Source organism: Nyctereutes procyonoides, unplaced genomic scaffold (genome assembly GCF_905146905.1).
Source record: "Nyctereutes procyonoides isolate TBG_1078 unplaced genomic scaffold, NYPRO_anot_genome, whole genome shotgun sequence".
NCBI lineage: Eukaryota > Metazoa > Chordata > Mammalia > Carnivora > Canidae > Nyctereutes > Nyctereutes procyonoides.
In genome coordinates, this window is record NW_026575122.1 from 23,370,056 (window position 1) to 23,385,688 (window position 15,633).

Below are 15,633 nucleotides of genomic sequence, written 5' to 3' on the forward strand. Positions count from 1 at the left end.
AAAAGATACATTTAAGCAAAATTAAAGCCTATTATTTCCAAATAAGTTTTTTTAAAGTTTCTCAAAGCTGGAATTTCCTCCCTCCCTTTCTCTTCCCTGTATTGCTGGTGTCCCCCACTCACTAGGTTACCCACCCCACAGCCACCACTGAGCCACCAGCTAAGGGAGGGCTGGAGCCATCTGAGTTGCCCCTGGTGTTTGTTGTCTTGGGTCAATTTGCCTGGGTGGGGCAGGGGTGTTGAGGTTGGTGACCAAGGACCGCAAGAGTACTAGGCCGTCAAGAAAGTGCAGGCGAAGCTGGTGGCCCCTCAAAGAGACACGGAGAGGAGGAAGTGGCTAGAAAGGACTGGATCAGACGAGGTGAGGACAAAGGGGCCACATCACAGGTAAAACCTGAGTGAGACAGAGAGGCTTCCGACCCCTGAAGGAGAAGAGCCAGAGCCGGGGCGGGAGGCGGGGGCCGGGGCAGGGTGGGGGAGCTCTGCCGCGAGCGGGGGGCACCCAGGGCCCCAGGAGGACGCACGGGGAGCACGGGGGCGCTGGCAGGGCCCACCGGGATGCCCACGGGCGCCAGTCGGCGCGCGAGACCCGCCAGGAGGTGAACCGAGGGTGGCCCCCAGGTTGGGGGAGCTGGTGGCCGGGGAGGGTCACCGACGGGAAGGAGCGAGTACACCTGTTCAGAGTAGAGGGCAGGGTGACAGGACCTATCAGGTCGCAGCCGTAGCCGCTCATCCCCGCGTCACCGCCACGGGAACTGTTCCCAGAGCCCCTGCTCGGGGCGCGGTGAGGCCCAGGGCCACCCAAGAGGGGCTGCGCAGGGAACTGGGGGGGGGCAGCGGGACACCGCGCCGGCAGGTGCTGACGCGGAGGCGCCCCCAGGACTTACGGCCTGGTCCTACGGGGGGTGAGGGGGAGAAGCCCAAGGGAAGCCCAAGGCCGTCCTACGGGGGGGGGGGGGCGTGTGGGGCAGAAGGCAAAAGGACACGTTTAACTGTGTTTCTGCTCGCATTTGCATGAGAAGCGGGCGTCTGCGGAGGGAGGCACGTCCTGAGTGCGCGTGGGTCAAGGAGGAGCGCGGAGGCTTTGCGCCAAGGACCTTTCTAGACAAGTTTGATTTTTGAACCCCATGAACACGCTCACTGACTCAAGGACTTTAGAGTAAGAACAAATGGTCCGGAGAGTAAGCGCTGTGAGTGGGAGCGGGCGAATCCCCACTTATCTAGAAATTCCCTCCCGGTCCTGGCAGGGGGAGGCGGGGGAGATGGGGGGAGGCGGGGGGAGGCAGGGTAACAGCCGTATTTGCCTGTTGGGGGAACCTGGGTGACACTTCTGAGGCATGGTTCCCAGGGGTGTGCCTCTGAAACCCTCCCCGACCCCATCAAAGGTAAGCCAGGGGCGTGCAGGGCGCGGGGGTGCAGCTGGCTCTGGGGAGCGGGGTACAGAGGGTGCTCCCGGCTGAGGGACCGCGGGCTGGGCACACCCGGCACCCCGGCTCTGAGCACACAGCTGGGGGCTCCGCCCGCCTCTTCTAAGCATTGGCTTTGGAGGTCAGCGCCACCCCCGCCCATGGGGTCTGGCACTCTGCCGCCCTTCGTTTTAGAAGATAAGTCCCCTGGGGGCGGCCGCGGTCCACGGCTGCCCCTCCAGACCCCGAGGCTGTGGCTGCGCCCTCTTATGCAACCGACAGGACGCAAATGCATGACAGCCTGGCCTCGAGAATGCGGGGCGTTCAGAGCCAGACCAAGAGTATGTGTGTGGGGAGACGCCGGGCCTGCCAGCCTGCCAGGCCCAGGGAGCCGGCGACAGGGGGCGACCACTGACCTCCCCCGCAGTCGGCCTTCCTCATTCCAGGGCCTACACACACCAGACCAGCGCGTCTCCAGCTGAGCAAAAAGTGGGAACGTGGGACAGTGCCACATGCGAGGGATGTCAGGAAACCCAAACACAGCACAACACTGATGTATTTAATTTGGCTTACGAAATGCAGTTTCTGTGGAATTCTGTTAGTGTTTAAAAAGAGAGAGAGAGAGAGAGAAGAAAGAAAGAAAGAAAGAAAGAAAGAAAGAAAGAAAGAAAGAAAAGAAAGAGAGAGAGAGAAAGAAAGAAAGAAGAAAGAAAGAAAGAAAGAAGAAAGAAAGAAAGAAAGAAAGAAAGAAAGAAAGAAAGAAAGAAAGAAAGAAAGAAAGAAAGAAAGACCCACTTGATCAGCAATCAGGAGAACTCGAGTCCCCGAGCCGCCGCAGCCCACAGCACACGCCGCGGTTCCTCCCCCGCACCAGGTGGTAGTACCTGCCGGACCACCGCCGGGGCTCAGCCAGGACACAGCCGCCCGGGGAAGCGGGACTCTGGAGGCACCTACACGGTTGCGTCCTCCTCACCCGAGGGGACCGTGGGTGAGCGTGATCCGGTGCCCCGGGTGGCACAGGTCGGCGGGGTCGGCGCCCTGCTCCCAGTCCGGTTGTCTCAGGAACAACTTTCGACAGCCGTCAGCCCAGCACTTTGGACCGTGTTGACCTCCCTCCCCCCGAGGGCGGCAGGTGACACAGGGCACCCTACCTCCCTGACTCCCGGGGTGGGGCGGTTTGGACATGTGAACCGAGCCAGCCGGAGACAATGAGCTTCCCCTCCCGGGCCAATGTCCCAGCCCAGGGGCGAGACCCCCCTTTCCTGGACAGGTTGTAGCCCTCAGGCTTCTAGAAGCCATCTCAGCGCCTCCAGGGGCAAACCTGCCTGAGAAGGAGGCCAACAGGGGGAAAGTAGAGCCTGGAGAAGGACAGGCGCTCGGGCCCGGTTTGGGCTCAGCCGCCCCTGCAGCCGCCCCACCGCCGCCCGGGTTAGTGGCTCAGAAGGCGCCCCCTCCTCCCTGCGGCGGAGCTGCATATGGGGCGCCTGCAGCTCCAAGGGCGGAGCCGGATGCCAACTCCTGATACGAATGGTTGAGTCTCCACAGAAACGGAGCACAGTGCCCACATGCGAGGCTACACGAACTAAAGACAGAGGGGTTCAAGGCGCCCTGTACGGGTCCCAGCTGCACACACTTCACAGTGGGGCCTCGTCCACAGGTCGTGACCGCACTGAGACAAGAATTGCTAAAACACTGAAATATTCCATTTTATTGTACTCTTTCCCCGTGAGGCCCAAGGAGAAGCAAATGCGTGGAACTGAGCAATGATACGGACGCGCGGATCGAGCAGCTTTGGAGGTTCACGGAGTCAGCAGAGTGGCGCGACCGAGGGACTGGGGCGTCTTCAGCCTGTCAAGCCAGGGGCACCGCCGTGTGGAGCCCGTCGAATGATTCCAGGCTGGAGAGACCTGTCGCCAAGCGTGCAATGTCCACGGTGCACAAAGCACAACAGTGAGAGCGATGAGGTCACACACACTACACATCGTCGCCACCCGCGGAGCCAGTGTGAACCTCCGGCCGCAGTCCTGCAGCGCCCCTCGCCCCTCCTTCCTCCGCTCACGCAGGCGTCCATGCATTCAGCACCCATGTGCACCCGGAGGCACCCCGGTGAACGCCGGGGTACGAAGGTGACAATTACGACCCATACTGCACCCTCAAGGAGCCCCCGGGCCCTGTCGCAGCGGTGCGGGAAAGAAGTACGATGGGGCCTGCCGTGAAGTGCAGCTACGGAGGGTCCGTGTGACAGGAGACGGAGTGTGCAGTCACCCTCCCGTGGTCCCATGGCGGCTACGTGCCATCCCGCATCTTCGCAGTAAGGAGGCTACTGGTTCGCTGTCATCGCCAGTGTGGCTGGGGCCGCAGGCTGAGCGTGCTACGGGCTTCCCGCGCCGAGGCCGCGGGGCACGCGGTCGGTCCGACGGCGCTCGGGCTGCTGACTGCTTCGTCCCCGACAGCGCGACCGCCGGCGGCGTCCGCTTCCCCTGCCCCTGGCGCCGGTCCTCAGGGGCCGGGGGCGGATTCGGGCTCTGCGGGGTCTTCGAAGGAAGGCCTTCCCTCCCGCCTGCACACTCCAGGCCCCTCGGGGCTCTGGAAGGCCTCCTTCCTGCGTCCCTGCACGGTGGGCGGCAAGCACAGGCGGCCGACGGAGGAGCCGCGAACGGCCGTGGGCACCGCCTCCTCCCCGCCTCGGGCCGCGCTCCGGTCCGCAGCTTCAGTGGCGTGGCCCGAGTTCAGACGTGAGTGTGCTCCCGCACTCAGACCCGGCGCGATCACCGAATGCCGCCACGGCAAGCGGTGGCGTCACACACGGCCTTTCTAACGCTCCCGCAGAGTGGCTTTCGAGGAGGTTGGGGCAGCCAGAGGCCTCCGCCCACACCCCGCCTTCCACAGGGGGTCCCTGGGATGCTTCCCTCCTTGCCCACCCGGCCACGACGACACGCAGCCCCCAGTGGGGTTTCCCTTGTCAGGGGCGTCCCTTCGCCTCATTGCTGTTACAGGCTTCTGGAATCTGGCCAGCCGAAGCCACCCACCCCCCCACCCCCCCACCCCCCGGACCTGGCCCACTGCGGAGGGGCCCCTGGTAGCCGGGGCAACAGTTGCGGCTCCTTAGCAGGGAGGCCCGCGGGCCCGAGTCTAGAACCTGAGGTCTTCTGGTTCGCTTAGAGCCGGTGTGTACAGAGAACCGGAGACAAAGGCATTTCGGTAGAAGCACCGTGCTGAGTCCGCTTAAAAATCAGAGTATCCTTGTTAGTGTTGATTTGTGAACTAAATCTTTACAATCATTAAAAATCAAGCTTCATAAATGTTCTCATGGTATAAAATGAGATGGTCCATTTTCTAAAAATAAAATGTAAAAAACAGATATGCCCTGATTTGACTTGTTAGTGAACCCCTCAGTGTATTCCCGTGAATCACTCACACACAAAGAAAACACAAGACAGAATCTGTGCAAAAATAAGAGCTCTCCGTTTTCTGTAACACCTTATCTCTTCTGTAATGAATTTGTTAAAGGTAAAAAAAGTGTCTACTTAGAAAATTATAAAAACATTGCTACAATGTCATAAATGCATTCTCTAGGAAAACATACCTTTGGAAATAGTACAACTATTGGGAATCCTTAAAGAAATTCAAGTCCTGGATGTACCTCAGGTACATTCCACTCAGGCGACATTAACACCCTGTCTGTCCTCCCTACCACTTCCAGAAATTGTCTGCGACGCTCACTGACTGACATAGGATTCTTCTTTCTTCAAATGTCGTCATTGATCTCTGTGGATATCCTGAGGGTGACACCCTGTTAAAGACAGAAGAAAAAGGTTTCAGAGGAGGTGAAGTGGTGCCAGCCAAGGAACGTCCACCGGCAGTGCACCCGCCCTCCACAGATGACCTCACGGTGGGTTCTGCACAAAGTTGGGTCTTAGAGAATTTTCTTGGCTTCTTATCTCCTTTTAACTAAGAATTCACTTGTTTCAAAATGGAAGGTTTTTCTCTGTTGTCAAACTCTCTGCCTTGGGGAAGGTTTTTCGACAACGGACTTTTGTTTGATAAAAGGACATATTTCCTATTTTGTGGAACTAGTCAGCAGGGCCTCCTCAGAAAGCTAATAACCAGGGTGTGGGACTATGAGCATCCCATAGCAGAGGATGATTGAAGATTTCGCTGTTTGGGAGAGCTGGGGAAGATGTTTCCCTTATGGGGGGTGCCTGGGGGGCTCCGCGAGTGAGCATCTGCCTTTGGCTCAGGCTGTGACCCCGGGGGGCCTGGGGCCAAGTCCCACATCTGGCTGCCCACAGGGAGCCTGCTTCTCCCTCTGCCTGTGTCTCTGCCTCTCTCGGTGTCTCTCATGAATAAATAAAATCTTTTTTAAAAGATGCTTCCCTTGTGGAATAAACTGAACTGTAATATTTACGTATTTTTTCCCAAACATAAGAGTAAAAGGAAAGATAGTGCTCTTACTTTTCTTAAGTGACAGAAATGTTCTCTGGAGTTCTCCTAACCCTAATTGTCAGCGGTTCATGACCGTTGAATCGGTAAACACCTACCTGGAAATCGTGGATGAATGTTAGGAAGTAGAATATAAAACCAAAGGCCACTGTCCACTCACAGATCGCACTCACCACATGATACACATAATCCTACAAGCAATAATAAGACACAGGATTTAGCCTAAATCCATCCACTGCAGGGTAGGGACCCAAATCAAGGGCTGGTCAGAGCGGAGAGAAAGTGGTGGCTGAGGCCTTGGGAAAGCGCAGTGAGCAAGGCCGGGGGCTGACCACCAGGGCACCTGCCCAGTGGAAGCACGAAGGCCCCTGGCCCCGGGGTTGCGCAGGCCCCCGCCGGCACCGGGCTGCAGACCCGCTCTACACACTCCAGGAAGGCAGAAGAGGAGCCGCTAAGCGGCTGAGGCGGGGAAGCCAATTCGGACTCCAGAGAAGAAAGAACCTTCGCTCAAGGCGTGACTAAGCATCCCAGAGCTGAGGTGCACACCTGGAAAACGTCTCCTGGGCATCCAGGCCTCATTAACTAGACGCAGTGCTGGGCGGGGGCGGGGGGGCCTTCTCCGCAGCCCCGGGGTAAGGTGGCGAGCGCCGCTCTGCTGCCCTGGGACCCAGACGCAGCGTAGAGCGAAAGCCAGGGGCGCAGGGACACGGTCAGGGTCCCCTGGGCGCGGGGGTGACACGGGAGGCCACGCGGGCAGGGTCCCTCCTGCGGAGGCGGGAGCCTTCGTATCAACAACGGAAGTGACCGGGAACCCAGGCCTCAGCCGCTCAATCCCACTTTCACCAAACGGGTCGCTGTAAAAGAGTAAGAAGAAAGCCTGCGTGTGCGTGTGCGTGTGCGTGTGCGAGACGCGATCTCTCCTGATTTTTACACGCGGTCAATTACTTTAAAAGCATCTTTAAACACCATCTGAAGGGCCCTCGGGGGCGTAGGCGGGATGTCTGGACACGTCTAGATCCCAGCTCACGTCCTAGTCCCGGGTAGGAGCGTACACCCCGTGCTGGGCTCCGCACTGGGTGTGGAACCGACTTAAATGTTATGAAATAAACAATGTCTGAGTCAGAAGGACGCGTCTGCATCGTGCCTGGAGCCCACGGGCCAGGCCAGGCCAGGCCGGCGGCGGCTTCCACCCGCCTTTGGTCCCAGGGCGGCCTGTCCCGCTCCCCTCGCTCGGCCACAGGTTCCCGGGGAACCAACACACGCGGGGCTGCGGGTTCTGCGGTGGCGTCAGGTCCTCTGATGCAGTTTCCAGCAGCGGAGATTTCGGGGAGCTGCAGGCGCCCGAACGCCGCGGACCCCACTTTGCTCCCGCTTGCTCGCCACCCACCCCGTGCGCCCTCGTGCAGCCTGCGGACGGCGTCAGGGCCTCCGTGCGCGTCCACCGCCACCAGGAACGGAGGCGGGCACCGGAGCCGCGCGGGCCGAGCGCAGGCTGAGGAACCTCTCGGTAAGCACAAAAGGGCCTGGAAACCGCGGGGTGCTGGGCCGCGCGGCGGAGGGCAGCCCCCAGCACCGCCCCGGGGCTGATTCGCGGTGCAAGGGCTCCCCCCGGCGGCGCCACCGCACGGCGCAGCTGCAGCCGCCGGCCGGGGCTCCTTCCCCGACGACTCTCCTCCAAGAGTTGGGTCTGGCCCCTGTGTCCCCAGCCCCTCCAGCCTCCCGCGGGCTCCTGCAGGCCCTGCACCCGCGGACCCTCCGCCTGGGACGGCAATGGTCCCGCTGCGCTCTCGGCACCCGCGCATGGCTCTTCCCCCCCCCCCCCCCCCCCCCCCCCCCCCGGCACGGTTCTCGGGAGCTGCGGGCCCCACCATTCGCTGGATTCTCCGCCTGCCTGCAGGTGGCTGCAAACGCCAGCCTTTTACCCAAACTGCTTTTTGAAAAACATCCTTAAAAAAGAAAAAAAGAAAAAGAAAAATATCCTTAACTCCCCTGTCACTTGAAACACAAGCTGCTGCTCTCACACTAAGTCTGCTGGAGCATCTCGAGCAGGTGTGCCTGGAGCACCTCTGAATGAGTCCCTGAGCACCTCTGAATGAGTCCCTGAGCACCTCTGCAGGAATCCCTGGAACACCTCTGAATGAGTCCCCAAGCACCTCTGAATGAGTCCCCAAGCACCTCTGAATGAGTCCCCGAGCACAATTCCAAACATTTGATCCAGGTGTTCTAAGGTTTGACTAGAAGTCCCGGTCAATCCACCCTAGGCCTGGTGGCTCCCAGTGCCCTGAACAAGGGTCTAGTGCCACGACAGACATTTCTCCTTGTCACTCCCGCCTCATATTCAACAATCCTACCACCAGATCCCCCCACCGGCCCTCATCGGGACCCTGCTTCTGTTCATGGGGCACAGTCTCTGCTTCCCCAACAGGACACTTGGAATTTCTCTTTGGTGCATGTCCTTCTGTTGTCGTGTTTGTCGCTTGCCAGTGCCCATTAAACATTTCCCCTTCTTATATCCACCTGAGGCTATCTTATTTTTTTTAAGGTTTAAATTTTAATTTCTGTATAGTTCACACACAGGCATATGCATTTCAGGAGTAGAATGTAGTAGTTCAGCACTTCCTTGTATGACTCCACGCTCCTCCCGGTTAAGGGCCCTCTTAATCCCCTCTCTTCTGTTTCACCCCGCCCCCACTTTGAGAGCCAGCATTTTGTTCTCTGTAGTTGAGTCTGTTTCTTGGTTTGTCTCTCTCTCTTTTCCCCCTTGTCCATTTGTTTTATTAAATTCCACATAGGAGTGAAATCAAGTTTTTTTGTCTTCCTCTGACTTATGTGGCTTATCTCTAGCTCCAACCATGTTGCTGCAAATGGTTGGATGTCATCGTCTTTACGGCCGAGCAGCATCACACTGTGTATACACACCGCAGCTTTCCCTGCTCACCTATGCAGGGGTCTGTGCTCCACTCCCTTGCCATGGCTCCTGGAAACCACGCTGCTCTACATGTACAGTTGCATGTAGCTCTTTGAATTAGTGCTTTTGTATTTTTTGACTACTCAGGCCTGTGATTACTGAATCATATGACAGCTCTAGTTTTGACTCTTTGAGGAACCTCCGTACTGGTTTCCAGTGACTGCACCAGTTTGCCTTTCTACCAACAGAGCACGAAGGTTCCATTCTCTTCACATCCTCACCGACACTTGTTGTTCCTTGTGTTGTTGTTTTAGCCACTGTGGTTGGGGGTGAGGTGGGAGCTCATGGTGCTTGGGATGTGATCTCCCTGATGACGAACACGCTGAACTCCCCAGGTGCATCCAGACTTGAGATCTAAACCTGAGAACTGCCTTCTCTGGCCACCCTAACCCCAGGCTCCGTCCTCACCCATTCATCCAGGGGTTACTTCTAATATTCTTCCAATGTACTTGCCTTTGAAGGAAGGCTCTGTTCAAAGCTTATTCAGGCCCCCTGAATAGGAGGCTCTCTGCCTCCCCCTCACAGCTCCGCATGCACTCCTCGCCCACGCATGTTGCCCTGACTGCACTGATGCTCCAGTTCATCCTGAAACAAACTGCCCTCCATGCTGGAGCTCACCCCATCCTCTGATTCACAACCCCTGCTCTGACCTCCATACCCCTAACCCACATCGCCCCACCACCCATCAGTCTGTCCTATTGATTAGGAAATTCCATTAGGAATTTAAAATTTTGCAAATAATTTTGAGAATAATCTCCAGGAACCGGGTTCGACAATCATACTGAAGACAGGTTAAATGTTACCTTTTCTTTCGGATTCCACTCCAGCTTGGTTATAGAAATCAGTGAAGCACAGGCGATCACTAAGAAACGGAAATTGTTAAGGAAGCTCAAAAAAAAAAAAAAAAACACCCTAGGTCTTTTAATGTTAAGACTATTCTAATTATCATCACACAGTGTTAAAATGTTAATACCAGCATTTCTGCAATCAGATCGGCTATATTAGCTTCTTTAACCTCAAACCTTCAGCTCGATTGTGATAGGATTTCAGTTATAGCACAGACATACAGCCACTCCTCAGGAACATCTTTTCAGTCAGGTATAAAATTTTAATCTGTGGCTACATTTTGCTCCATTCTGCTTTTTAAATTTGGTCAAATGACTGACACAGCCATCTAGATGGCTTTTGAGTACTTTCCCCCTAAAATACGATTTTCCCTAAATTAAGGTATTGAATAAAAATACTCTTCCCCTATAATCCTAGTTTCAAGGCAACAGCTTTAAGGAAAACATAACATTTCAAAGTACCAAAGCATCACAAATAACCAAGATTCATCTACAAAAACCAGCTACAGTTATCTTTAAAAAAGAGACTTATTCTATCAAATCACGGGTTAAGGGATCCCTGGGTGGCGCAGCGGTTTGGCGCCTGCCTTTGGCCCAGGGCGCGATCCTGGAGACCCAGGATCGAATCCCACATCGGGCTCCCGGTGCATGGAGCCTGCTTCTCCCTCTGCCTGTGTCTCTGCTTCTCTCCCTCTCTCTGTGACTATCATAAAAAAAAAAAAAAAAAGTCACGGGGTAAGCAGAGCCCTTCCTTCCAGGCTCAAGAGTTTACAAATCAGAGCCATACATAGTATTGTGTATAATACTATTGGGGGTGCCCAGACAGGCCAAACAGTGCCTGGGACTGAGGCTAGAGCCTCCACGACCATCTGCACAAAGGCCGTGGCAGCCATTCCAATGGAGCTTATAAAGGCACAGGAAAAGCTGGGGATGAGCTGAGATGCTCTTAAAATGCTTTTGCAAACAGTTATGAATTCAAAGCTTTGAGTCAGTGTCAAGTTTAGAACTTCCTCTGAAAGCTAAGTCAGCGTCCTCCTCTCCCTGCCCTCCCTAAGCTCCCGTATTTTGCAATTCTTAACACTTCTCCATTTCTCAAAATGAAAGATTCTCTGATCCTGTCATTACCATATTTCTGTTTCTAAAGTTTAAAAGCCTCTGAATTCTTGAGCCTCATCTTCTGTGCATCAGGTACCACGCTGGCAGTGAGGAAGGGGGAGACAGAGAAAACTCTGGCAAAACAGACTTGGTGTCCGCTCTGAGAAACATCATGGCCTAGTGGGATGAAGCCCAGGGAAGGAGCTGCACTAAGACAGGAAAGAAGCTTAACTGGGCACGAGGAAGGGCACGAGGTGTGATGAGCACCGGGTGTTATGGGCAACTGAGGAGTCACTGGCCTCGGTCTCTAAAACCAGTGATGGACTCTGTGTTGGCTAACTGAATTTAAATTAAAAAAAAAAAAAAGGGCACAATGATGACTTGGAGGGAAAATTATGAATTCAGAGTGGAATGGGGTTTGAGGGGTCAGCAAAGGCTTCCTGAGTTAAGCTAATGTAAGCTGAGGCTTGAGGAGCCATCTGGAGCAGCGTCGCCCCAGAAAGCAATGCCAGCCACATGCGTAATTTAAAATATTCTCCTATAGGCAGACAGCTTCTGTTCTGCCATCCTACCCAACTCTCCCTTGGAGTGTATTCAACGAATTTCTACCTCCTTACAAAAAAAAAAAAAAAAAAAAAAAACACCCAAAAAAAACCAAATGAGGGGCACCTGGCTGGCTCAGTCAGTAGAGCACGTGACTCCTGATGTCCAGGTTGTGAGATGGGTGGAGAGAGGACTTAAAATCTTGGGGGATCCCTAGGTGGCTCAGCGGTTTGGCGCCTGACTTTGGCTGGGGGGCGTGATCCTGGAGTTCTGGGATCCAGCTCCATATCAGGCTCCCTGCTTAGAGCCTGCTTCTACCTCTGCCTGTGTCTCTGCCTCTCTCTCTCTCTCCGTGTGTGTCTCTCATGAATAAATAAATAAGTTAAATTAATAAAATTAAATCAAATCTCAAAGATAAATAAATCCAAATGAAATTAATTTTAATAACATATCTTATCTAACCCAGCATATCAAAAATATTATCATTTCAACATATACTAATATAAAGAATGAATAATTAGATATTTAACATTCGCTTTCTCTTTCTTCTTAAATCTTTGAGATCAGTGTGGTTTTTAGACTTAACTGCATATCTCCACGTGGACCAGCCATGTTTCGCATGCTCAGCAGCCTCGTGGGGGCTAGTGGCTACCAGAGGGGGCCGCTTGGCTTTGGAGAAGGCAGTGGAGGAGGATAATCCAGGCAGGGAGAGGACAGTGGATAGAGGCAGAGGGCAGGCAAGGGGAGTCCTGGGCAAACTGTGTAACGTGGGGTCAACCACAGGCAGTTTCATGGGGCACCTGGATGGTCAGTCGGATCAGGGTCCCGTTCCTGGATTCAGCTCAGGTCATGACCTCAGGGTGGTAGGATCAAGTCCCACATGGGGCTCCGTGCACAGCGTGGAGTCTGCCTGAGATTCTCTCTCTCTCAAATAAGTAAATAATAATAATTATAATAATAATATTATAATAATAATAATATAATAATAATAATAAATATTTTAAAAAACCTAAAAAGATAGGCAGTCTCAGACTATGTGTCTCAGGCACAAGGACCTGGGTTTTACGCTGTCAGTGATGTTGAAGGGTCAGAAGCCGGTTGTGGGACGGGTGGTCCTGCAGGGAGGCCTCAGGGATGCTAGCAACTGCCTCCCTCTGTGCTTCAGTTTCTTCCTTAGTGAAGTGAGGATGATGTTCCATGGACATGTTGCAGTTAGAAGAGACAAGCGCATTTTAAAGATGTCTCAAAATCTTTGTAAAGAAATATAAATGCCATGCTAAGGTGTCAGCCAAAACACCTTTCCATTCGGATGATCTCGTTCTCGTCAATCTAGCACAGGGACGTGCCCGTTTCTGTTTGGGGTGCTGTCCCTCAGCATTGATCCCAAGAACTGCCAAAAAACGGGACCTGTTTGTATGTGAAACTCTAGGGCCTGAAATGCTTATCCTTGCTAAAATTCTCTCCAATTTTAACATATAGAGATGTTGTCTCTCAAGCTGGAAGCAAGGAAAGGTTTCCTACACCAAACTTTGGCTTAACACCACAAATGCTCCTACTATGAATTTTGCAACTAACACAAGCTAAAGGTTTCAAGTAGGTATTTTTGAGAGAAACATGAGTGTCTTCAATACATGAATAGGACAAGGAAATTGCGAAGGAATTATCTCTATACTGAGAGTATGCATTTTGCTTAAATTTCTCAACACTAGTATTTGCTTCCTCTGAGCTTGGAAATTTTGTAACTAAAAATTTCCCTCCCTAAGATGAAAAAAAACAAAACCCAAAGCCTTAGATTTCACATTTTGTGCAGCTTCTGTTTCAAACGAGAAAGGTAAAACTTGGTATTTAGAAGCACATGGTGCATTTTCAGTCAAGCTCGCCCGCGTTATGCCCCAACTCCATCCAGACCATCAAAGTTTCTGCTAATAAAAGAGTTGCTATTTTCCTACCGTCTGACAGAAATCACCATCTTTTGATGGCTCTGCAGTTTTTCTCTGATAAAACTGCACATGGTATTTCAAAAGATGTGGAACCTTCCAGCTTTTAAAGACACAGCTTTTTTTTCCTGTTAAATACGTCTAGAAAGAAGAGACAGAAAGGTCAAGCTCTCATTTCCTTTAACCCAGAATGCACAAGCCTAAAAATTCCTATTTTCTTTTCACGCTGTTGAATTAGAAAGTAGGGTGAGATTTCATCCTGAAACTAGAATCAGTGATAACGAGAGAAGGCTGTCTTTCAACTGACTTAGAAGCAAATGAAGGAGAGGGCTTTTTCAAACCACTTAATTTGGATGAGTAAATGGCACCATCTACTACTGAACCACCGACTGCAGGGCGAGGGCAGAGGACGGGCCTGGGCCCTCACACAGCTGTTATCTTAAGTGCAGTATCAATATTTGGGGTTTTTGACCAAGCACTACAAAGAAAAATAAATATTTTCACATGGCTTATGAAATGTTCCCTGTTGGAAGGAAAGTAAACAGCCTAAAGTGTTCCGACAGGTTTCTATTCTCTTTGCACACATTCCCAATTCTTTTTTTTTTTTTTCACATTCCCAATTCTGACCTAACCAGACAATGTCGGGATATGTTCTTTACGGTTTTCTTAACAATTTCTCCCAATTGTTCTCCCAAAACCTGTGAAAACCGGGCTGTTAAGCTTTGCTGTTTTTCCATGCTCTTGGGTGGTGGTTGGGGGGGGGGACAGCTGGGGGACAGAGGGTCGGGCCCATGGAGACACTGACAAGTGTGCAAAGGATACTGGGGATGACGGCCGCACAGGACACAGTGGAGATGGCCATCCGCACATGGCATGTGGACATGCTGTTCCACTGGGGACACGATTTGTAAGAGATGATGGACTGCAGGAGCGTGTAGCCCACACCACAGACAAAGGCCAGGAGGGCGCCGCCGTCGTGCACCACCGGGACAGCCAGCTCCTGGAGAGAGAGTCACAACAGCCATCACTCTGCAGCGGCGCCCACGCCAGGCTCCCGGAGACCACTGGCCCCACTGGAGCACCTGCCGAGGCCTGGAGGGCGTGGGCCCCCAATAGCGCGGGGGCACGGCCTCCCAGGCCCTCACGTCATGCCCTGGGTACACCCCAACCCCCACCCCCACCACCGCCAATGTGGGCACCCTGACCCAGACCCGGCTGTGGGCACCACCCCCCACAGGAGGGCAGGGTCACAGGTCCTGCAGTCTGGCAGATCTGGGTAAAAGTCCCCACCCTGCATTTCCCCATCCCTGAAATGGGCACCCTAACCCCTGCCGTGCAGGCCTGCAGGGAGGTGTCCCGGGAATTCCTTTTAAAATTATACAACCAGTTGCATGAAGGTGCCAAGCGTGGCCGGGGCTTTTCAGGCTCCCCTCCCCGGTGACCTCATGCTCCTTCCCCTGGCTCCCCACGCACAAGCCTCAGCAACAGTCGCCAGGCAAAGGCCGATTCCCATGGAGGCTCCTTCCCCCACCCTTCAACCAGCTGTTGCACCGGAGGGCACCCCCACGACCAGTCCACACAGAGACCTGGGCTTGGGCCACGGAAATGCTCACGATGGACCCTTCACAGAGCTTGCTTTTGGCTCCTTTCAAATATGCAGGGGGCACTGACCTTCAGATGTAACAGTGACGTCGGACTGAACTGTGGGGTCTCTGCTTGAATTTGAAAATGTGAGCTTTGCAAAGGCACAAGTAAAAGTATTGTCCACACAGGAAAGGAAGATTTTAAAAAATGACTTTCAAACTTATTTTCTAAGGAAATTTTACTTCCTGGCATCAAACCTAGTAATATAGGGGAAACCCCACTCTCTGATTTATGTCACAATAAAACATGGCTGCTTAACATTCTGACACATGGCCTATTAGGCACTCACGTATTAGGTATAGACCCTGTATTCCTAGGTTACCCAACACAGGAATATAGAGTTGGGAAAATCATATATGAAAAATAAAATACATTCTATGTCTTTAAAATATTTATATACCTTTAAGTAAAGAATTTTTTTAAAAAACCAACTGAACTGTACACTTAAAAATGGTGAAGATGGTCAATTTTCAAAACATTTTATTTATTTGAGAGAGAGAGAGAGAGAGAGAGAGAGAGCATGAACATGGGGAGGGGCAGAGGAAGGGGGAGAAGCAGGCAACGAGCGCCCCACACAGGGCTCCATCCCAGGACCCTGAGATCACAACCCAAGCGGTAGGCAGACGTTTAACCTACTGAGCCACCCTGGGGCCTCTAAAGTGGCCAATTCTATGTTATTTGTATTTTGCTACAATGACAAATAGCAATAATTCAGAGGAAATGCAATCAGTCTCTCAAAAAATAACCACACCC

The 15,633-nt window shown here is 53.1% G+C and overlaps 1 protein-coding gene across 2 annotated transcripts in view; it reads right to left on the minus strand.

Annotated features, from left to right (window-relative positions):
- Positions 1-4,459: 4,459 nt before the first annotated feature.
- DRAM1 (DNA damage regulated autophagy modulator 1) overlaps positions 4,460-15,633 on the minus strand; it is a 33,702-nt gene continuing 22,528 nt past the window's right edge. For both annotated transcript variants that reach the window (XR_008665860.1, XM_055336201.1), the window contains 4 exons: positions 14,059-14,236; positions 9,620-9,678; positions 5,947-6,039; positions 4,460-5,198 (listed from right to left, as the gene is read on the minus strand). Coding sequence is in view for 1 of the 2 variants with exons in the window: in XM_055336201.1 (XP_055192176.1) it covers positions 5,154-5,198; positions 5,947-6,039; positions 9,620-9,678; positions 14,059-14,236 (375 nt within the window). In the remaining variant the exon portion in view is untranslated. The remainder of the gene's footprint in view (positions 5,199-5,946; positions 6,040-9,619; positions 9,679-14,058; positions 14,237-15,633) is intronic.